This window comes from Myotis lucifugus, unplaced genomic scaffold (assembly GCF_000147115.1).
Source record: "Myotis lucifugus unplaced genomic scaffold, Myoluc2.0 scaffold_33, whole genome shotgun sequence".
NCBI lineage: Eukaryota > Metazoa > Chordata > Mammalia > Chiroptera > Vespertilionidae > Myotis > Myotis lucifugus.
Genome location: NW_005871081.1, coordinates 4,298,890 through 4,323,557, shown reverse-complemented (window position 1 = coordinate 4,323,557; position 24,668 = coordinate 4,298,890). Strand labels below are relative to the sequence as shown.

Here is a 24,668-nt window from a genome sequence, read left to right as displayed (position 1 = left end):
CTTCAGGGTTTTTTCCCCTCCTGTTTTCTGGAAACTTCAATAAAATAAAACAGAAGAAAAGAAGTCTATATAATGATACCTTTGACTACTATAAGACACATTTTTATTACGCAGAAATTTTATTGGTATTCATCCTGCGATGGAAAAGAGAAACGCCATTCTGCTCCCCCACCTTTTGTTCTGAGTTGAGCTTGATTGCAGCTTCCGCATGATGCTCCCTCCTCTCCAGGGAAGAGCTTCAGCGATCAGGGTGCACGCTGCCTGGAAGATGGAGTGTTGCGGATGGAGTGTTGCAGGGTGCCGGCCGCCTAAGAGATGGAGTGTTGCGGGTGGCGTGTTGCCTTCCCACATGATGAACGCTGAGCGTACCAGGGACGTTGTGACAGGGATACAAATCATATTGTACCCAAGCTTCATCTTTTTCCTCTACTGTCACAGAAAAATAAATTTTCACTTTATACTCACCTTTAAGAGAGGCTTAGGGATAACTAGATTAATTGATTGGCCAACTTCACAGGGAAAAGAAGGAAGAAACTGATGTTTATCTGTTCTATGAATGAATTCCCATGCTGATTTGACATGATAAATATATATTTTGCAGGATTTAGCTATTTGTAATTGCACAGGTATATAAAATTCAAGATTGGTTAAAGAATGCATTTTCTTTAGCCTTATGTCTTTCAAAATATGTCTGCACATTTAAAGCAATAGTGCTATGATTGTATAGTTTTCAAAGTATTCAGACAAATACAAAATCAGTAGTTTTGTGGGGTGTTTTGGGAGAGTTAGGGACTTATGAAGATGCTATTATTCCATTAAAATAAAAAATAAAAATTCTCAACAATTCTTTAACAATATATGTTCAATAAAATTCTAGTTCTGTGGAGGTTAATTTTTCATTTCAGTGGAAATGCATGACTTATTAAATATAAAATTTTGAAAGTAAATACAAACTTCTAACTCTACAAAGCCAGTCATAATTTGAATTGTTAAATTTATTCTTATGAGAGTATTCACAATCTGTTTTCCTGTCATTTAGAAAAGAGTATTTCTTTGTGAGTCATTGTAATAGTACTGCATCAAAAAATTTTTTTCTAGAAAATTAAAGGGTTGTGACTGCCCAATTAAACTTATTCTGATAATGCAACATTTTACCACTGTTAATACTATTTTTCTGATATCATCATTTAATTCTCTTTTCATTTCATGGAAAAGTCTACATGGTTAAACAACAACACTGACCCTAGTGTAGCTCATTTCAAATGATCCTGAAGTTGAGATTTAGAAAGCTATAAAAAGACGGCTTCTGAAAACCCATAGGAATTAAATAAAAAGGTATGCTACCTTAAGGGGAAAGAAAAGCTGCAATAAAAAGAAAACTGCCAAACTTTACACTCTAATTTTTGTAAAAATACCTAAAAACATTCTTCATGTTTTATTTCTTTTTCATAATGCTGTGCATTTTGCATATTCAAAAACTTATTTCACTGTATCATATTTCAGAAAAAGGAAATTGCCTTAAATCAAAATGCTTTGGCTCGACACGATGTTTGTGTACAGAGGTAATAAATGTTTCTCCAAGATTTTCATAAAATCTGAATCACTATTAAAGGCTTAGAAACTAACTTTGTTTCTATGAAATTTCATTTGCTGATAACTTTTGCATGCCCTTTAGGTAAAGGAGAAGGAAAAATAGATATATGATTTCTTGTGTTTTGTTTTGTTTTCATATACAGTTTGTGAGGGAGTAAATTGATTCATTATTTTGGATCTCATCTAAGTTCATCACCATTTTGGATCTCATCCAGGTTCATGATTTTAAATATAATGTGTATGCCCAAAGTAGATGAATAATTTTGTTCTCATTTTTTACTTCCCTCTGTATCCATACCATTTGCCCTTTCTTCCACAAGAAGTATAGTGAAACTTCTCACTTTCTAATTTTGGGGTTGGCCTTGTCATTTGGTTTAGCCAATGGGATGATATTAGGCACATGCTTAAACAATGGGCTTACCCTCTTATATCCCTGCTATCATAAGAAGAGGGTAGCTGCTGTCCTTTGGTGTTTCTAAATAGTGAAATCCTTGTAGAGTTCCTTAGCAATAGCCATGATTATATCACCAACTCATCACCTGTTGTAACTAGAAACATCATGAAGATAGATGTTGTGTTTGTGAGCCAAGACGGCAGCAGGACTAATCCAAGTGATTAAAGTTGCCTTCACGCCTTAGCAGTGGTACACTGGTCTTTTTGACAGATTAATAAAGTTGGCAGAAACTACTACCTCAACTGTGCTGTTTCATTTTTTCATAACCACATGTAAATGTAGCTGCAAATAATAAATTAAGACACTTAAGAGAAATAAGTTAAAACACTTAAACTATTACAATTAGATAGGTAATATTTTGGAATCCCAATCAGCAAAATGATCAAACCTAATATACATATTTGCATAAGGAAGTGTGTCTAGTTCTATTTTGAGAAAAAACAATTGCGTCAGAAACATAATGATAGTGAGAAAAAAAGAAAATTAATCTAAAATGAGTAACCTAGCCATCCAATGAAACAAGACATTGATGAACCTTAGCAGGGGCTTCTATAGCTCTTTAATTTTTAAGTATTTAATATTTTAATGATTTTAGAATTTATAATTTAAGAAATAAAGCATTTCTCTAGCTACTAGCATACTATATAATGGTGTAATGAAATTTGCTTTTTCTCACATCATTCTTAGTCTCTCAGAATTGTGTGATATTAGTATTTTTGTTTCATGTTTCTATTCACATAAAAAATTTATATTTGAGTGAATTCATAAAAAGAATTTAAAAATTATATGTTTATAGTCTTGTCTCTATTTTTAATATATCACATTATCAAGAAAACTAAGAAAAATAAGAAATATGGCTCATTAAATTTTGGTGCAAACATGAAGATGCTGACCATGGAATGGAAATAAAAGTCATAGGGAGGAAAAGGAAGAAAAATAAAGAGAGAACGTAAAGGGGGAATAATAATCTTCAATTCAAACTTTTTCTAATGTGTACATAGAACTTTAACTTTTGCCTTACTTTTTTCTTCCTGTATGTTATCTATAGTGCAGTGAAATAATCATAATGAACATGAGAAATGAACATAAGTTGAAATGTTCTTTTCAAAACAAATGACCCTCTAGTTAGATAGCACTCAGACAATTGGAATCTTGGAGCAGCCAGTGTTGCAGTGAGCTGGCAGTTTTAGGAGGAACACTCCCTGTTTCTATATCCACAGATCAATAACCTATATTCATAGATCAATGTCCATCATCTGGCTTTCAACTAAAGTTGTAAAAGTGAAAGCATTTGAAGATGTTAGTTATAGACAGAAATATGTAGTGGGCTAAATATAATCCAACTAGAAGGCTGGTGCACAAAATTTCGTGCATGGGGGGTGGGGTGGGGGGTTGGGGGTGTCCCCCAGCCTGGCCGGGCCTTCTCACGGTCCAGGACCCCTTTGGGGGATGACCAACTGCCTGCTTAGGTCTGCTCCCCGGGGAGAGTGGTCATAAGCCAGCAGTCAGACAACCCTCTTGCAGTCCAGGACCCCTCGTTCCTATATCTCCCCAGCTTTGAGCCTGGATTCTAGCTAAGCAGTGCTCCCCCTGTGGGAGTGCACTGACCACCAGGGGACAGCTCCTGTGTTGAGCATCTGCTCCCTGGTGGTCAATGCACAACATAGTGACTGATCGTTCTGCCGTTTGGTCAATTTGCATATTAGGGTTTTATTATATAGCATGTGAATGGATTAAGCAGGGATCTTGATTAACATTTCTCATTTCACTCATTCTTATCTCTCTTTCCATTTTTAATTTAAGAAATAAGGCATTTCTCTAGCTACCAGCATCTCACCCTTTGGGTGAGAGGTGGATGGAATGGGAAGAGAGATAAGAATGAGTAAAATGAGTAATGTTAATCAAGATCCCAGCTTAATTCATTTACTTTGACTTTATCAAAACTTCTCAGTTTTCTCCTAAAATTTTTCAGTGTGATTTTATTCCATGAAAACGAGAGTATTATTTACAGATGAGATGTCAGTTCATTTTATATATATATATATATATATATATATATATATATATATATATATATACATGCTGAAAAAGGTTCAATATAATGTAGGCTTGGTTTTCTTTTTCCTTTTTTTTTTTTGCTTAAGAAATCCAGGCATCAAAGATTTACACTTTAAAAAAAAATCCATGGGTACTTAAAAAACCTTTTGAGATTGCATCCTTATTTCCACTACTACTTCAGATCAAGTTACACTTGTGCATGATATGACCTCTCAATTGTTATGGACTTCTTTAACTTTTGCTTTTAGTCAACAGGTTTGTTTGTTTTTGCGGGGGTTGGGGGAATATAAAGAAACAAACCCTGTTTATAGAGCACATTAAATTCTATAACTTATGCAAACTCTTTCAAATTGTGTCCAAAAACTCATTGATGATCAGTTTGCTAAATTAAAGATGGGAAGTGTTTCTAAAAGAAGTAATTAAGAGATAAATCAATGCAATTCAGCAACTCTGAAAGACTTCCAGGAGCAGTCTCTATAAACAAGCAGATAGACTCACTTCATGAATAGTATCATTATAATAAACTATTGCTGAGGGCCCATTATATCCAGAAACATTTATTTTATTTATTTCATTTAAGCCCCAAATCATCCCATGAGATATTTTCACTTCATGAGGTGTCCTGTTCCAATATATAATTGATCTCCTTGGGTCACATGATCAAGGGTGCCAAAGATGGTACCCAAACCATGGCTTTACCCATAAGATCCCATGCTTCTTATCTATGTTTTAAAAAAAAGAAATTAAAACCCTTTACACCAACCACTTCTTTGCTAGGTGCTTCATCAAGGTCTTCCCATTGACCCCCCTTCACCTTTACTTCCAAAATATTGAATAGTGCCACAGAATGAAATGTGTGCAAAGGTGTCTGTCCAAAGATATTGATAGCTTCTTCTGTAATTTATAATTTTTAATTGAAACTTAGTGATTACATAAGTATCTGAGAGTTTGGAGAAAGTAAATTCTACTCCCAAAGTATGTTTGGAACCCAAAGATCTTACTGTGATCCAGAGCCAGATTTTGAAATTTGCAAATAGATGTGGTTTGAGTTCCACCTTTGTATTGTGTACCTGTGTGGCCCTGGATAAAATAGCGAGGAGATCAATTATTTTTAACTTTAATCTGCATGTTGTGTCATGTGAACATAGCCTTGAAGTATCTTCAAACCAAAGAACATCTTTCATGTTTTGCTTCATGCCTTAAGTTTTATTCTAAGGCAGAGAATATTATCATTATTTAGAGTATTTCTGGAATTTGAAGCAGTTAGGTCATTCCTGTAAATGTCATGGAGACAGGGCTTTCAGTGTCACTCAGTTCCCTTCCTTCCTCTTACTTAAAACGTTGTCATTCACCATCACCCACTACCTTCATGCCATATTCAATATTTACTATGCATCATAAATTTTTGGAAGAGGGACAAGATTCTGGCTATTTCAAAACTATTAATCCTTCCTTAACGGAGACAGTTTGAGAGTCTGTTTCCCACACTACAGACAAAGATTTTGACTGAGCATGCTGCTCAAACTTTAGCAAAAAATAGAAATCATTCATCATAATGTTATATGTGTATTGTTATGGGTTGAATAATTTTGTGGTTAAAGCTTTACTTATAAGCAATGTATCTACATCTATATCTATATGTATTCATGTGACATATGAATCTGCAATGTGAAACCCACAGATACCAATGGTCTACTGTAATTCCACTTATGTTATTTGACATTTGACTTTTCAGTATCAATATATTCCACACTCTGGAATTTTTCTAGTGTACAGAAAAAGTCAATCATGAACTTGGGAAAATCTGTTCTATACACTTGTGGAAAAAATATTTTCTTAGTTTTCAACTTGCTTTCAAAAATAGTTGTTTTAATATCATAATTCATTATCCAGTATTCAATGATTATCCACTAAGAGAAAAATGGACCAAGATGGTGGTTACAAAGGTTCAGGGTCTTATTTTTTTTCTGTCAGGATTAATGTATGCACAACATCAAGCATGTGTCAAGTAGAAAAAGGACTGCAAGGATCAGTAGGTGTAGTGAGATTAGCATTTTCAATGGCTGTTCTTGACTTTGTAAAGGAGTCATTGCCTATCTGGATCCTTTACCTGACCCCAGGAAAAGCTGCTTCAGTTCAGTGTGTCAGTGGAAATATAGGGGAGTGGTCACACACGTTTGCTAATAAGTACTAGGCACTGATATCATTCTCACATAAGATACATGTGCATGGCAAGGAAAAATCCTACAGACTATTCCAACCTTAACTGGCTTGTGGGAGAGAAAGAAGTCACACCCCTTCTTTCCTTACATCCATTCTTCACCTAAGTTATAGTTTACTTACAATTAATACTGCATTGTTTCTCCCAGTTCTTGACATTGTCTTTTGGATGATTTACCTCTCGTATGAAGTAGTGGTGGTTTTTGTTATCCCTCTTTTGGCTGCCATTCTCCCCAAACTAAAGCTAAGTGGAACCTTCCAGTCCTCTTCTATTGGAAAAGAACTTGAACCAGTTGCAAAAGATACTGCGGGAAAGCAAAACCCTACTTGTTAAGGAATACGCTTTTCATTGTTTTGCCCAGTGTCTTGTGGGTGGGACTTGTATCTATGTTGATGGGTCATTTTTTCTGAAAAAAAAAAAAAAACAAAAACAAAAAGATAGAAATGCCTCTGGCATGAACAGAAGCATAAGGGGCACTGAGAAACTGTGGAGTGGCTTTTGCACAGCAGAGGTAGACAATGGTCATAACAAACTTTTCCTGGGCCATATGACTCAAAGTCTTGAAGATGTCAGTTGAATAAGAGCTCACCGACTAAGTTCTTCCTCATGAGTCATCCCTCACCCCCTCACCCTCCATTCATCGCCCCCCTTACTTTTCTCATTCCCTAGCTCCACTAAATCTACATTCCACCACTAGTTAGGCTTTTTAAAATGCTCATTTCTATAAGTGTTTAAAATTTGCAACAATTCAAAGCCCATCCCCAGCTACTTCCCACCCACATGTGTCCCTAGAAATAGTACCATATTTCTGTAAATCAAAATTACTCTCTCTCTACGTGTGTGCACATGTGAATGTGTGTGCATGCGTGAATGTGTTTGCATTTGTATGAAAAAGACAATTTTTTAAAAAGGAACAAAAAGTAGAGAATTTTGCATTTTGGTGGTGTTTATGTTTTGTTTTGTTTTGTTTTTTGTATTTGCGCAGACCATTTTAGGATTTGCAGTCTCAACAAAACACTATTAAAACAAAGAATCTAGTAAAATATTTGTGCATGTTCTGCTAAACAATTCTAGCAATTTTATTAAGCAATACCTTTATTATTTTTGAATATTCTTAACAGACTGGAACAAAACATTTTTTTATTCAAAACAAAATATGCATACTGTACGCATGTCGCAGGGTTAAGTATGATGCAGAGATTAAAGTTTGTTTGAACAAAAACAAATGCCTGGGGGAATTTCATAGCTATAAAGTCAATAACTAAATTTTGTTCGCTAAGAGGACCTTTTCTATGGTTTTCCTTCATCTCCCAGCTACACAGCAAACATATCTGAAGTGCACTTCCCAAGTGTAGTTAGAGAATAGGAAGGAATGTAAAGTATTTTTTTAATTATTTGTTTTGTTTGTTTGGTTTTTTAAAAACAGCCCTTATTAACTCTTCCTTCCACTGATTCTACTGTAAACTCATAAAAGCCTTTTTTTATATAAAGCAAATTCATAGACATTCAGCAGGTGAAATGTTCCCACAAAAAGAAAAAAGTACAAACAGAGCAATCAGATTTCTCCTCTTTTCTTCAACTATCTAGAGCATGTTAGAGTGATACAGTTTTTGCACTTGAATGAAAATGGCTAACCTATTCTTTTTTTTAAAAAAAGTTATTTTTTGTGATAATGCAGAATTGCATACACTTTATACCTGGAATAATTTAAAACCATATGTTGGGGAAATACTGGAGTAAAATTGTGTATATTCTGTATACTGCAGGTGTTTGAGCATCTCTACTATCTCCTTTGTCAACAATAAAGGAGGCAAAATAAATCCAGATGTGTGTTCTTGGCCTCTTTGTCCCCATTACAAGGGCCAAAATGGGCTCCCAGGTTACTGCAACAGAACTGAAGTCACAGTGAAAGTCCACCTTCCGAAGGACTCTCTGCCTCTTCTCACCCTGATGCGAGGTGGCCACTCGGAGCCACCTGATCAGTGAGAAAGGACCGGGGCCTTGGGGAACGGGAGTGGGAGCGAAATAGTTCATGGTAATTTTCTTTGCTTTTATTTTGTTTTCAACATAAAAATGTGTTCAACTGTCTGATTCCACCTATCATGGGGAACACTTGTTTGTTCAGCTAACCCCCTTGTCTGCTCCGTTGTGGGTTTGTGCAACAGCGGCTCAGAGGCCCACCAGAGCGTGCACGCCCATTCACCATGGCCACACAGACAGAAGCAAGCGGATGTTGTCTGCTGAGGGGAGAGAGGAGGGCCAGGGGAGGAAAGGCCGGGGAGGGTGCAGGTTCCCAAGGCAGGAGGGAGAGTTAGGAAATTCTTTTTAATTTTTTTTCTTTTTTTTGTCTTTTTTTTTCTTTTTTATGATTTTTTTTGTTTGTTTATTTTTTGCTATACCACAAAGTCATAGCAATCATTCCTCTAATAGAAACTGACAGGACATAGAGACAGAACTATCTGATGAACATACACAATGACTAGAAATATATATATATATATTAGAGAGAGAAAGACAGTGAAAAGACTTAGTTTACCTCTGAGAAAGCATCCCCCAAAATAAATCCTGTATTAACAAGTGCAAAAAACAAACAAACAAAATCAACCCAAACCAAAACCAAAGCAAATTAAACGTCCAAACATTAAAACACAGTGTATAAAATGGTGTGAGAAATAGAAGTCACTTGGCAGCCTTTCAGTCAATAAAAAGCTGTGTTTGTGTCCTTGTTTGGATTCAGGCCCATCTTTTTCAATGTTACCCTACAGGCCCTGCAAGAAGTGATTGGAGGGTAAAAGCACCCAGTCCCTGTGACATCTGACCAGTTGCGCTTTCATGGTGGGCCAGGGCTGCTCTGGTGACACTTTGTGGTGACACTCTGTCCTTCCACTGTTAGTCCTCATTGGCTGAGCTTTCTTCCAGCGTGTTGATGCCTCCAAAGCTCAGTGCCGTGGTGTTCTGTGCTGCTGAGGCTGTGAGCACTGTATGTAAGAGAATCAGTACCAGAACACACAGTTTGAGTCTGCTGTTGCACAGTCTTGTTGCTGAGGAAACTGTGAGCGACGTCCTGTGACAGGAGCCACTGTTGTCCACCGTTCCTTTGGATGGGTTGTTTTTTTGCTCCTGTCTCCTGACGTCACAGCATTCTGGTTCATCATTGGTTAGAAAGGTCTCGTAGAGCCCTGCAGGATGAAGACAGTGGACGGTTAACAGGAAAGGAAGACGTGGGAAGGAGCTCATAGTAGAGAGAAGCTGTTACGTCAGTGTTCTGATCCACTAAAATCATACAAGCAATGCAACGTTTTGTAAAAGGAAGGAAGGTCAAGACAGTCTGGATAAATGGCCAACCATTCTCTCAAACCATCACTTTTTTTTTTAAAGTCAGGGTTTTTTTTATTTAATACATTCTAATCAAATAGTAACAGCAGTAAATAAACACTTTGAAAAACAGGCAGGTATCCCCTTATATCTGGAAGAAAATTAAGTCAAAGTTTTCTACATGGTAGAAGGGAGACAACTGCTGATGTCTATAGTTAGACAATTCAAGGACAACTTACAAACCAGCACTTTTAAGTTGTGTTCTTTGTATATTCCTGGTGGTCATACCATGAAAGTTCTGGGTTGTGATGAATATAGAATGAAAGATGTTATTAGATCAAAATCAGAACCTGAGGTTCTAGATCAACTTGGTGACCAGGGACATGCCACTATCCTTTTTCTTTAACAGGAAAATGACTAACTAATGCAATTCCTAAAGTAACATCAACTAGTTGTGCTAAATGAAATAACTAACCAATCAAAATATCATAGCTTTAGGAACCATGTTTCCTAATTGTTTCCTCTCTTGAACCTCACTATGTCTTCTATCCCCCTGTCTTGGGGGGCAGATAGAGAATGGGCATAACTATCTACACATCCAATGGGTGACCATTTCCTTTTGATTTATTTTCTAAATGTTTCTTTTATTCTTCCATATGCTATTCTATTGATGATTGCCTAATGGGACCAGTTGAGGCTTAAATGAAATAAATAATATAAATGTATCTTTCACCTGGACCACTACAGGAGGACACTCTCTGATCTTGATTTTCTCCACTTCCAAAAACTATCCTCCCTCAGCATTGCCTTTCAGTGAATACCTGTCCATCTCACACCCTCACTCTCGCACTCTTTCTCTCTTGTTTATTCCCTCCTGGAGAGCTTCTTCTCTTGCTCCCTTCCCCTTTTCCTTCTTCTTTTAAAATTACACATTGTTCTTATTTTACAATTGATAGATGGGTAGTTCTGAAACTTTCAAAGTGGTGAAAAGAGTAAAACAACTGGTGCCCTAGTGGCTCAGTTGGTTGGAGCATCATTCTATACATTAGAAAATGGTTGTGTGTTTGACTCCTGGTCAGGGCACACCTAGGTTGTGGGTTCCATCCCCAGGTAGGGTGCTTATGGGAGGCAACTGATCAATGTTTCTCTCACATCAATGTTTCTCTCTCTCTCTCTCTCTCTCTCTCTCTCTCTCTCTCTCAAATCAATAAAACACAACCTCAGATGAGGATTAAAAAAAGAAAGAATAAAATAACTGGCTACTCGTTACCTTTCAACATTGTTTCTTGCTATATTATACATATGGCATGTTTTATGTAGTTGCATAAGCCATTTTTTCACTGGACTGAAACATTGTCTCAAACTGATAGAATGAAGTTTCTACACAAATTTTATTATATTACACTCAAGCTTGAAAAACTGAAAAATAAGGATAGAGCAATTGGAAGGATTAGATTTTGAATGTAAAGTTCTTGGCTCAGTGCCTATCACATAAATATGCTTTAAAAATTGGCTACCATCCTATATATTAAAGAGGTAATATGCAAATTGACCATCATGCCCTAACACAAGATGGCTGCCCCCATGTGGGCACAAGATGGCCAGCAGGGGAGGGCATTTGGGGCGATTAGGCCTGCAGGGGAGGGCAGTTGGGGGCAATTGGGCCAGCAGGGGAGCAGTTAGGCATCTATCAGGATGGCAGGGGAGTGGTTAGGAGGTGATCAGGCAGGCAGGCGAGCAGTTGGGAGCCAGCAGTCTCGGATTGTGAGAGGGATGTCAACTGTCGGTTTAGGCCCAATCCCTGTGGGATAGGCAGTCGGACTTCTCCCGAGGGGTCCCAGATTAGAGAGGGTGTAGGCTGGTCTGAGGGACACCCACCCCCCCAGTGCACGAATTTCATGCATCGGGCCTCTAGTTAATAATAATAGCAATTAATAGTGTCTCATGACGCCACATAAATAATACATCTAAAATATTCTTTCCTCTCTCTCCAGACTTATCGCTCACTGTTCCAGCTATCCTGAACTCCTCCCGGTTCTTTTCAGAACACGTGGTACTTTCACTCAAATCTGTATCATTGTCCAAGCTGCTGGTATATTCTCCATCAACTCATATACCTATTCTCATTTTTTTCTTCAAGTTCAGCTCACAGGAAATTCCCTGTGTGAAGCCTGCACACACATGCCTGGGCTGTGAATGCATTTTGTGTAACTTCAATAGAGCAATTATTATTAGTTCTTTTACTCTCAATTGCTCATTTTCATGTCAATTTCCTTACTCATCTGTCAACTTAAAAGCAAGAACTATATATTTTCAGCTTTGCGTTTCCAATGGGTTGCAGAAGACCTGAGCAAAACAGATACTTGATGAGCATTTATTATATGAATAAACTCAATATATATTTATTTAATAAAAATAATCTATTAAATGATATACACTGCAATCTTCAGTTTCTTTGAAATAAATGACCAATATATCCTTATAATGATGCTTACAATATTCATTTCTTCTTAGGCATTCAAAGGTAAACTTCACCTTCGCCTAGATAGAATATGGAAAAAAAACTGAATTAATGAGGTCTGCAGCTGCGACATTTTCATTGTATGATATTTTCTTATATCATATAACTACTGGTAAGACTAATCATTTATTGAAGTATAAGTTTTCCAAAATTATATTCTATACAGAAAAGAGTTTACAGTTAAGATGATAAGAATAGAAATCTAAAGGTCATTTAGATCAATGTTTTAGAATGTTCATAGTCAGAAAATGTTTAATAATGTCACCCCAATAAGAAGGTCTTCCAAGTTAGCTCAATAGCTAGATTGCTGATTTACAATTATCAGTAAAGTCATTTCAGAAAAGATAAAGATGTTCATTCAAACAAATATATGTATTCCTCTTTTTGACTGACAAAGTGAATACTCTATTTCCCCTGTGCATCTTGTAATTTGAATTTTTATTCAGAGTTATACATGCATGTATTTTAACAACCAAATAATTCTGTAAGACTTCTTACAAAATAATAAAAAAATTCCCCCCCATCCTGAATTCTTTCTTCTTAGAGGCAACTGCCACTCTTTTAGCGTTTCTGTATTTAACACCATATTGTAAATAGCCTACTTTGTGCTTTTCTTGAGTTTTCATTTTGTATGTGAGGATAAAACATTCATTATCCTGTTTCCTCAGCTTATATGATCCCCACCATACCGCCACCATCCCCATTCTGCCCTGGTAGTGAGTTCAGTGTTCATTCTTTGCTTTATTAGGATGTTGTAAAAAAAATGCTAATTTAGCCAAGTAGTAAACTTTAGTTTCCCATTATTAAACCAATGTTTTCCTAGAGTTAATATCTTACAGTTTTCTATGTACTTATTAATTCAATCCCAAATATTTTACCAGTTATTTCAATTGAGTCAGATGTTCTATCGGTTTTATCGTCCTGAAGAAATATATCCTGGAGCCTATTATCTGGACTGGTTGTTTTTTTAGGCCTGGTACATAGCTACCAGCCTGAAAACCCTAATGAAGCATCATTTTGGGATGTTTGCTACCTCTCTCCTCTGGACTCCCTATTTTCTGTATCCTCTGCCTCCTTTTTCAATTTGGACCATGTCATCTAGTATCTTCATATGGAAAAGCTCATGGGAGTAAGTTTCTAAGATGCTGTATGCCTAAAAATGTGTTTATTTTGCTGCATATTTAATTGATTGTTTGGCTGAGTATGGGATTCTGGTTTAGAAAATTGTATCCTTCATATGTGCTTGAGCATCACTCCCACATTAAGTTTTTGGTCCTCTGGGACCTGCCCTTTAATTTTGTTATCTCATCTCTCCTATTTGATATCACTTCATCCCTTGCTCTGTATTCTAGAGGATTTGGTGAGCTTTATCCTGTAATAATTTTATTGAGTTTTTCTCTTTTTTTTCTACCACATTTTAATTTTCACGGGCACTTTTATGTATTCTCAATGTTAGGTTTTATTTTTTAAGTGTTCTCATTTCATAGTTGCAATCTATTCTTTTATTGCTCTCAGATATTTGCAGCTATTTTATTTGTCATGTTTTATTTCCTCTCTGCATAGGCTCTGTTTTCTCCAAATCACTTTGTTGGTTTTGTTGTTGTTGTTGTTGTTGTTGTTTGTCTCTTATTTTTTTACATGGGAAGTCTGCACATTCTAGATTGTCTGCTTACATGAAAAAGTATTGGGATCTCGGCACCTAAAAAGGATTGTGAGCTGTGAGCTACACTGTAGGATGACCTGCCTCAACTGCTTTGATGGAGACATTTTTTAAATGATTTCCTTAGGTTGTTTGGGTTACCCAGGAAATATCCAATACCTGTTCAGGAGTGCGAAAGCTGGGGAGCCAGTTTCCTGAGAGATAGATGGGAGAAGGCACTGGGATGGGGTAGGGGCTGGGGGAGAATCTCAACCTTTGGTGTGCATGCGGCACTCACTTAATCCTCATTTTGGGCCCCTACCTTAACTCCTCCTGGGGTCACACAGGACAATAATGTTCTGCAGTCATCTCTGAAAATATAGATCCCATCCCACACACAAATATTCCAAGTCTTTTCTCTAAGGTGAGGAAGGGGGAATTGCTAGGTTGGAGAGGTGGGCACGGGCTATGGAGATGTAACAGCTTCTTAAACATATTTTGTTGCCTCCTCCAAACATCTTCCACTATCAATTCTTGTGCCTGGAGGGAGTCTGGGAATTACAGATGTGCAGGTTATAAATCTGGTTGACGCTTGGTTTCCTCTCTGTTGCTTCCTGCCCTCAGCAAATCCTTGAGCACGCATCTATGTTCTTTCTTGTGTCTAAGAGGTTTTTGGTTACTGTCTCCTTATCTATTCTTCTATTCTTTTGGATTTATGCCTCAAAACAATTTCTTTTCTTTAGGGTTTGCCTAGAAAATGGTACTGCTTTTTTCTCTATATCATTCCGCTCTGTTTGAACCCTGACAGATGTCTGCTTCTCTGTTAGATACATTTATGAATAAACAGGACATACAGCCTGCTAAGTCCAGTGTTTCTTGCTTTATGTGATGGACGGTGGGGTGCATCACCCAGAGGTCCCCCAGGACATGGCCACTTACCCTTCCATCTGGGAATGCTGTAGGCAATTAGATCCCGCCTCAGTGTCTCCCCAGAAACCACCCGTGGATGAGCCTTACCTAAAGTTTCTGGGACCCTGGGCAGCTGCCTTTGAGAATCAGGGAATCTGTGAAGGGCCATCCCAGCCTGAGATCTTTTCCCTCTTCTGAAACCTCCTTCCCTGACTTCCTCACAGAACAGTATAGTTCCCAGTGTCCACCCCAGTAAAAGACATGCTTCCCGGGGAAGCCTACCTATAGTGGCTAACTCTTCTCATCACTCAAAGGAACTATAAGAACATATTTCCAAATGAAAATAATTTCTTAAACTATAATCACATTGCACAAATATCTAACTGATTAGGGTTAGAAAAGAAAAGCACATTTTCAGCTCATGAAATGTTGTTCTGATATAATATTTTGCTTACAAAATGTTCTATTTGCAATATATAATGAATCATTACCTGCTATTTGTCATTGAATGAGAATAATTATAGAAATTATTGCTCAATCTTATAATACCAACCTCGTGGAGTTTTTTTGAGGATTAAATAATACATATAAATTATTTAGAATAGTACCTGGAGGATAGTAAAATATGACATAATATTTTAATTATTCCCATTATAAATTAGGAAGGTGGTTAAAATACATATAATTAAATTTCTTTTGCTGATTTTAATTACTCTAACCCACTCACAGAAACACCTTATTTTTCACCACTCAACACAATTACTCTATTCTACTATAGTCATTATAAATATAAGTTAAGTACAAGGAAGTCAAATATTTTCAGGAAATCCTTAGTATAAACATATGATATTATTTAAATATAATCCTTCATTATCCCAGCAATTTACCTTTTATCATCTTTAAATCCAAGGAGTTATGACACTAATTTTTCAAATATTTGAACTAGTAACATACTTTAATATATTTTTGAATCCAAAGTTTAGAAAACAGTGAAGTAAAAAGAGGAGGAAAATCACTCCAAATATGAATTTGTTAGGATTAAAAAAAAAAGAAAGAAACAGTTGGAATTTATTTTCACCATTTAAAAGGATAATATAAACATACATATACACATTCATACCATTTGCATATCATATATAGATTTTGAATTATTGATTTTTTATATGGGGACAAACTGTAATCTAGTTTCATCCTTTTGCAAATGCCTTTCCAGTTTTCCCTGCACCATTTATTGAAGAGGCTTTATTTTTTCCACTGTATATTTTCGGCTCCTTTGTGAAAATGTATTTGCACATATACACTTGGTTTTATTTATGGACTCTCAATTCTGTTTCATTGGTCTATGTGTCTGTTTTTCTGCCAATACCTTGTTGTTTTGATTGTCGTAGCTCTGTAGTATAATTTGAAGTCAGGTAGAGTGGTAACTTGGGCTTCTTTTTTCTCAGGATTGTTTTGTCCATTTGGGATCTTTTGTGGTTCCACAAAAATCTGATGATTTTTTTTGTTCTATTTAATTAAAAATGACATTGGGACTTTGATGGGGATTGCATAAAATCTGTATATTGCTTTTGATAATATGGCCATTTTAACTATGTTTGTTCTTCCAATCCATAAGTATGAGATATCATTCCATTTTGTGGTGTATTTTTCAATCTCTTTTAATAATGCTTTGTCATTTTCAGTATATAGGTCCTTCATTTTTTTTTGTTAAGCTTATTCCTGGGTATTTTATTCTTTCTGTTGCCACTGCAAAATGAATTTTTCATTTCTTTTTCTCAAGTTTTATTGTTTTAATCTTTATTGGTCTCTTTATACTTTTCTGTCTATCATGTTCTACATCTATGAGTTTCACAATGATTGAAAAGGAGATTTTAATCAATTTACATTTATTTTGGATTTTTAGTGGTTGGTCTTGCTTTCAGCAGATAATAACATTTCCAAACGTTTAAAAAAGCTTATCATTTCCTTTGTTTTCCATCATATACTGTGTGAGCATATTTAGATTCATATTTTCATAATTTGTTAAATGTATGTTATTAATTTTACTAGAACTTATATTTTTTAAAATTACATCCATTTGAACCTATATGTACCTAATTATTAGGATTATTGATAAGGAAATTAAAAATGTACTTCCTTCAACTCCTTATCCCACAACCTCTTTTGGCTATCATCAGATGTTTTATGCTTATTTACTAGAGGCCCGGTGCATGAAATTCGTGCAGGGGGGGGGGGGGGGGTTCCTCAGCCCAGCCTGCATCCTCTCCAATCTGGGACTGTTGGCTCCCAACTGCTCGCCTGCCTGCCTGCCAGCATGATCGCCCCCTAACCATTCCCCTGCCAGCCTGATAGATGCCTAACTGTCCTTCTCTGCAGGCCTGGTCACCCCCAACTGCCCTCCCCTGCAGGCCCGGTCACCACTAACTGCCCTCCCCTTCAGGCCTGTTCGCCCCCAACTGCCCTCCCCTGCAGGCCTGGTCCCTCCCAACTGCCCTCCCCTGCCAGCCATCTTGTGTCCACATGGGGGCGGCCATCTTGTGTTTGTGGGTGATGGTCAATTTGCATATTACTATTTTATTACATAGGATTGTCAAATTACTATCATTTTATGTCTTCCAGTGATTATTAAAAATATTTGCATATTGTTTTATACTTATCTCAATTCAGAGATTATTTAGTTGCAATTAACAGAAACCCACTGGAGCTAAGTTATGTGAACATAACATAACAAAACAACAAAAAACAGGTGGTGGGAAGAATATTAGAAAAATTCCAGCCTATTTATTGAAATACAAGACCAACAGCATGCCAGGCAATTAAAGAACAGCATTATAGAATAACATGGAATTGGGTGTGCTTCACCTGAGTGGCAAACATAGCACTGTAATTAATCTGTTGCCTGCTGCACACCTCCCAGCCCCTTGCAGGCAAATCTTTTCTTTTTCATGTACATGTGCATACATGACTTCATTGCTTTTCTCTCTTGGTCAGGATTGCTGGGTTCCAATGACACACTTCTAGGGAAGCAGATCTACTTGATTTATTTTTCTTGTCCAACCAGATGCCCTCAAGAGAGATTCCCATATAGCAAACAAAGCTGCAAATATTTCTCTTTGAAAGAAAAGTGTGACCTCAGTATTTTTCTTCCTAGTCAAATGTGATATTTTCCCCCTTGCAATTTGCAGGATATTTTCTTCATTTTCAAAATTTAAGAATGTTTTCAATTTGATATAATTTCCTTAATTTTGGCAGAATGAGGAGAACCACCTTTATCTGTCAATAAGAGATATTTCCTCATATATCTTTGATTCTTCCTTTCTTCAGTTTCATGTTTTGTATGTTTTCAATTTATCACATCCCCTGTCACCATTTTTATATTCTTCATCTCCACCTTGAACTTTGCCTTTGCATTCTTCAAGTTTATCTGCCACTTTGCTTTTCCAACTTCTCTATGGTTGATATTGTACATGTATACAGATTTGCAGTTTTTGTTTTCCTAAAATATTTTATTTAATCTAAATCCATTATTATGTTTTCCTACTTCCCAGCCAAATTCCCATTCATTCTTCTCTCCATGTTTTAAAAGGTCCTCATATACTGAATTTTACTGAGAGGATATAATGATAAAGTTATCCTTGTAGTAACTTTTTTCAAGTGTATGCTATTCTGACTCTCAAAATCTGTCTCCCTTTTTTTATGTACAGTATATTTTATTAGGTTCCATATTTCATTTATGTGTGTTAAAGGCTGAATCAAGTTCCCCAAAAGGATTGTTAAAAACCTAAGTCCTAGTACCACAGAAGGTGACCTTATTTGGAAATAGTCTTAAATGTCTTAATCAAGTTAAGTTGAGGTAATTTTGGGGACATAATCCAATATGACCTTTGGATGTTTTTTGTTTTTGCTTCTTGTTTGTTTGTTTTTCTGTTGGGAGTGATTACCTTCATAGTTCTAAACAATATATTCATGCAACTATTTCTTATTCCAGTGATTTTTAGATCACAGCTAATTATTCTCAACTGAAATAGCTGAGTAAATTCATGTCACTATAATTCTGTTTTACCCTATTAATCCCCAAAGTTGGCCAGTTATTTCTTTTGTTCTAAAACCACATTTACATTTTCCTGGGTTTTTTTTGTTTGTTTGTTCTATATGTTAAATTTAAAAATTGAAAGTAAAAAAAAATTAAAGTCCTTAGAGTTAATTTAATCCCATTTAATTACAATGTTATTCAAAGTATTTTAAATACAGGCATGGGGAAAAGTAGGTTTACAGCTGTTTGTATGGAAAATAAAACACTGGTTAATAAGTAACAACACAAGAATAGAAACTGTTTCACATACTCACAACCAAAAACCTACTTTTACCCACCCCTGTATTAGGCAAAATAGATGATCACTTTTTATACTTACCAGTTCATAAAATTTATGAAAATGTTGGTAGCTTTATATTTGAATTGTCTTCTATTTTTCAAGTAATCAAAAAAATATTATACTTTCATTCTTATATCACTAAGTTATCCAGTTTATAATTATACCAAGTCCAATGTTGTAATATGAACTGATTACTTTTGTTGCACAGATATCCTAATATATAAAAAGCCAGGGGCCCTCGTGACCTAAACAACTGGATGGACGACCAAACAGCAGGCTGCTGGCAGGAGGGAGCTCCCTCCAGGCCCCGACCTGGGTGCGGCAGCAGCAGACGGGAACTGGGCCCCAGCCAGGGCGCAGTGGAACTCTGGGTCTCACACAATCAGGGGCGTGGCCAGCCTTCAAACTGGACCCTGATATGAGGGAGGAGGGAGCCCCATTCCTCACAGAATCAGCCATTGGACAGCTTACTGTCAGCAGCCTGCCAGCCAGGAATCCCATTCACCTGCACCCAGGACCCTGACAGGAGGGAGGAGGGAACCACATTCCTTGCAGAAGGAGAGGTTGTTCTGATTCCAAGAATTGATTTGTCCTTATCTGACACTGGCCTCCCATTTAAATTAATTTGAAGATAGTTTCCCGTGATGCCAGCATTTGCGATGACTATTAATAAATCACAAGAAAAAACTCTAAACAGAGTAGGAATATTCCTACCTGAACCTGTTTTCACATATGGTCAGTTATATGTTGCTTTCTCTCAAGTTCGAAGAGCGTGTGATGTTAAAGTTAAAGTTGTAAATACTTCATCACAAGGGAAATTAGTCAAGCACTCTGAAAGTGTTTTCACTCTTAATGTGGTATACAGGGAGATATTAGAATAAGTTTAATCAATTTATCAGTCATTGTATCAGTGTTGTTTTTACATCATGTTTTTGTTGTTTTTATATCATGTCTTTGTTGTTGTTATATCTTGTGATTGTTTACTTATTAATAAATTTATATATTATTTTCATATACATTTTACTAATTTTCTTTCATCTCTGACACTTCCATTATAAAGGGCAAATAGCAATATTAAAATATTTCTTCTAATTAAATTTTCATAAAATTTGTGAAAATGTTGGTAGCTTTATATTTGAATTGTGCATGAATTTCATGCACCGGGCCACTAGTTATCTTACAATTTATTGTTACTGTATCATCAACATGAAGACTATATTATCCTCTTTCTTCAGTTACTTTTTTGTTCTACAGTAAAACTTCAGTTTTTTTCAGATGTGATATATGGAAGGTAAACTTTCAAAGTATATATATTTAATTTCAACAAACTTTATTCTGTTTGAAAGATATTTCTCCTCCACATCACATCCTACATTCATAATCTTTTTCTTCTAATAACGTTGGCAACACAACTTCACTATGGCTTAGTATCCAGTGCTGTGTGTGAAATTCCTATTGATGTTGTAAGAAATTACTACAAATTTAGCAGCTTAAAACAACATGAAATTATTTAATCACCATTCTGTATACCAAAAGTTAGAAGGGTTGACTGGTTTCTCTGCTCTGTGTTCAGAAGTCCAAAATCAAGATGTTGGCAAGGCTGAGTTCTTTTCTAGAGTTTATAAGGAAGATTTGCTTCAAAGCTCAGTTTGTTAGCAGAATTTGGTTCTCTGTGTGTGTAGGACTGAGGTTCTGATTTCCTTGCATGCTGTTGGCTGGGTTTGTTCTCAACTTCTAGAACTTGTCTGTCCCCACTCCTTAGATATGGGCCCTTTCTCTACCTTCAAAGGCAGCAATGGTACATGGAATCTTCCTCATTCTTCCAGTCTCTCCAAACTCTCCTTCTGCCATATCTTTCCTGTCTCTTATATGGCATCTCTCTGATTAACTCATCTGCATTCTGTGTTTTTCAGGGCCCATACATTTAGATTGGGCCAGGGTAGATAATCCAAGATAATCTCGAGGTCTATAATCTTAATCATATCTACAAAGCCCCTTTTGCTATGTAATACATTCACCAGTTCTGGGGGTTAGACTAGGGCAGTGATGGCGAACCTATGACACCCGTGTCAGAGGTGACACACAAACTCATTTTTTTGGTTGATTTTTCTTTCTTAAATGGCATTTAAATATATAAAATAAATATCAAAAATAGAAGTCTTTGTTTTACTATGGTTGCAAATATCAAAAAATTTCTATATGTGACACGGCACCAGAGTTAAGTTAGGGTTTTTCAAAATGCTGACATGCCGAGCTCAAAAGGTTCGCCATCACTGGGCTAGGGCCATCTTTTGAAGGGGGCATTATTCAGTCCCTCTGGCCCCCAAAGATTCACATTCATGCCACATGCAAAACACATTCACCCCATCCAAGGTCCCCAGAGTCTCCACCCAAATGCAGCATCAACTCAAAGTGCAGAAATCTCTGAATCTCATCAGTTTTAAATCCCCCCAAATCTCATTATCTAAATCATCTAAATTAGGCATGGATGTGATCTGGGCATAATCCATCCAGGGATAAAATTTATTTCCATCTGTGAAACTAGAAAGCAAGTTATGTTCCCAACATACAGTGGTGAGACAGGTGTAAACTAATAATTACAGATATTCTGCTTCAAAAAGGGAGAAAAATGGAAGAAAAAATGGGCCCAAATCAAATTTGAAATCCACCTGCACTAACTCCACTAGGTTTCCAGACCTGGGAAAAATGTTCTCTGGGCTCCAAGCTTTGCCCCCTCTGATTTACCCTTCTTTTTTTTTATGAACAGTAGTATATGTTTGCAGCTGAGTAGTTTCATCAGCACGTTTCTTGACAGATCATTTGGGAGGAAGACGTCCAATAGCCAGCATTTCTTCATTTCACCCGTCTCTGTCCCTTTCAGTCCAAGCTGGCAGTATTGTTGCTGGTCTAAAATTCTCAACAACTTTGTGAGAATCTTATCTATGTCACAGGGATTCACTCCATTAGATAAGAAGCTCCTCCACGGATCTTTCCTAGATAATAGTTTCTCTATTTTTGGCTATTGCTCAGATGGCTGAGGGGATCTTTAATCTCCTCAGAAGCCTTTTGTGTAACTGAACACTCTGACCTTGCAAGCTTTCTGAGGTGTCAGAATGGTTGTACAGCCACACCCTCGAGCGTTTTTTTGTTTTTTGTTTTTTTCTCTAGAACGTGCTTTCCTGGCAGCAAAGTTTTAAATCTCTCGCTCTCTTGGTAGACTGTAAATTTTCCAAATCATCAAATCATGGATTCTTATTGTTTCAGTTTTCTGAATTTATCTTTCTCTTTTTGTGTTTTAGTAAAGGCAGTAAGAAGAAACCAGGTAACACCTTAAACATTTCGCTGGGAAATCCCCTCAGCTTATAGAGCCAACTTCACCACTTAACCACTTCTGCTTTCCATGTAACTGCAGGACACAATCCTGCTAAGCTTTCTCATACTATATATCATGTTTCCAATTTCTATGAACACATTTCTCATTTCTTTCTGAGCCCTTAGCCACAGCGTCTACAACCCCTATTTCTACTAGCATCCTATGCAAGGTAATCTGGGCTTTTTCTATCACACCTCTCAAAATTCTTCCATCTTCCCCCACTGCCTACTAGCACAGCACTTCTATATTTCTAGACAATTGTTACAGCAGCACTCAACTTCTAGTACCAAAATCTATATCCATTTTCTTTAGCTGCTGTAAAAAATTGTCACAGATACAGTAGCTTAAAATGGCATCCATTTATTATCTCACAGTTCTGTAGGTCAGAAGCCTGGGTTGGTTCGATTGGTTTCTCTACTCTGTGTCCTGAGGCTAAAAGGAGGGTATTGGCTTTGATTATTAAAGCTGATAATGAATAACAGCATACAGTTTCATGTGATTGTGGAAGTGAGATTTCTGTTTTCTTGCTGGCTGTTAACCAGAGATTCTTAGCTTCTAGAGGCTACCTGAATTCCCTGGCTCATGGCCCTTTTCTCCATCTTAAAATCTAGCAACAGTGGGTGAATTCTTCCCATGATTCTATTTCTCAGATCTACTTTACCTTTGTGGCCAACCCTTCTGTGTTCTGTGATTATAGGGGTCCACTTGGATGACCCAGGATAATCTCCCTGTTTTAAGGTAAGCTGATGAGTAAATTAATCCCATGTGCAAAGTCCCCTTTGCCATGTAATGTAGCAGGTTTATAGGCATAACATCAAGGGAGAGTGTGGAGGTCAGAATCCTGCCTACCTCACTGATGTTCATATTCTCCTCATTTCATGAGGGCTTAAGTTTTTTATCCTCTATGAAATCTCTTTGAATACTCCATATATCTGTTGTACTTTAAAATTTCAAAAAGATATGTCTATACGTAACTTCTTTTGCTAGACCCTTCCAATCTGAAACCATGGTTTTCCTCCACGTTGGAGAAATTCCTTCAAGGAATGCTTTGATAATTTATCATTTCCTCCACTTGCACCTTTGTTTTCCTTTTTTGTTTTTCCCCATCAGGTTTACAGGCAGTGGATACTGATCCTTCCACATAACATTTTACACTCTTGTCACCTTCAATTTCAAGTTTGTCCAGGAGGCACAATTCTTCTTAGGATGTGTGCATGGAGATTAATTAGACAAATTGCAGCTCCTTCCCTCTGACTCTCAAAAGTATTAAGGCTTGCTCACATCCATCTCAATAGCTCATTCAATGTCTTTAGAAAGCAGATCATGGTATTTGTGGGCAAACACCACCATTACATATACAGGAATGGGGATGACCATATTTCTGCCAATAGTCTTTCATCCTCAAGGAATTTCTGGTGTTTTCATTCTGCTTCTCTCTGTACTCTCCATAAACAAAACCAAGATCATCAAAGGATCCTATTGGAAGAACAGTTGCCACCTCTGCTGAGGTCTGTTTTAGAGCCTGCTCTGAAGGCTCTCCCAGTTCTGGCAGTATTCTAAATGGTGCATCTGCCTTTTCTCATATATGTATGTAATTTTAAGTCTGTTTTAATAACATCTCATTTTCTAGGTTTCATTACCTCTTGAATGTGTCTTATTTTGTAGTTTTTACTTCAATTTCCATAGGTTTAGAGACACTTCAGAAGTAAAATTTTGGCTTCAGCTTGCCGATTTGATCTAGAAGTCACACTCATACTCAGTATCAAGACAATTTTTCTTTTGCTGTAAATTATTAGCATTGCAGAAACAGTTTTTGAAATTAGTGTTTCAACTTTATTATTTTTTTTCATTTTATATTTGCTACAATAGTGATTTCACATAATTATACCTTAGGATTTATTTAGAAATAACTTACAGAAATACAAAATCAGCACTGGCATTCAAATTGTGTTCACTATTTTTTAAAGGTAAAGATAATAAAATAGTGATCTCTAGAGAATTTGCTAATTTTCTAGAGTTATTTTATGACTGAGCTGGTAAAACAATATAAAATTAGAGGTCAAGTGGAAAAAAAAAACCTAGAAAACAATTTCCAAATCATAGTGACCATCTGCAAAAAGAATTAGGCTTATGAATGTTTATATATTTATAGAGTATTATTTTGAAGCAAGGGAAAATGTTAAGTAATTAATGTATATATTTTAAAGGATTC

At 36.5% G+C, this 24,668-nt stretch overlaps 1 protein-coding gene across 1 annotated transcript in view; it reads right to left on the bottom strand.

The window, feature by feature from the left end:
- Window positions 1-8,326: 8,326 nt before the first annotated feature.
- Window positions 8,327-24,668, bottom strand: part of FAM155A (family with sequence similarity 155 member A) — a 573,560-nt gene continuing 557,218 nt past the window's right edge. The window contains exon 3 of the mRNA XM_006086914.3: window positions 8,327-9,505. Coding sequence (XP_006086976.1) covers window positions 9,216-9,505 — 290 coding nt within the window. The 3' untranslated portion in view covers window positions 8,327-9,215. The remainder of the gene's footprint in view (window positions 9,506-24,668) is intronic.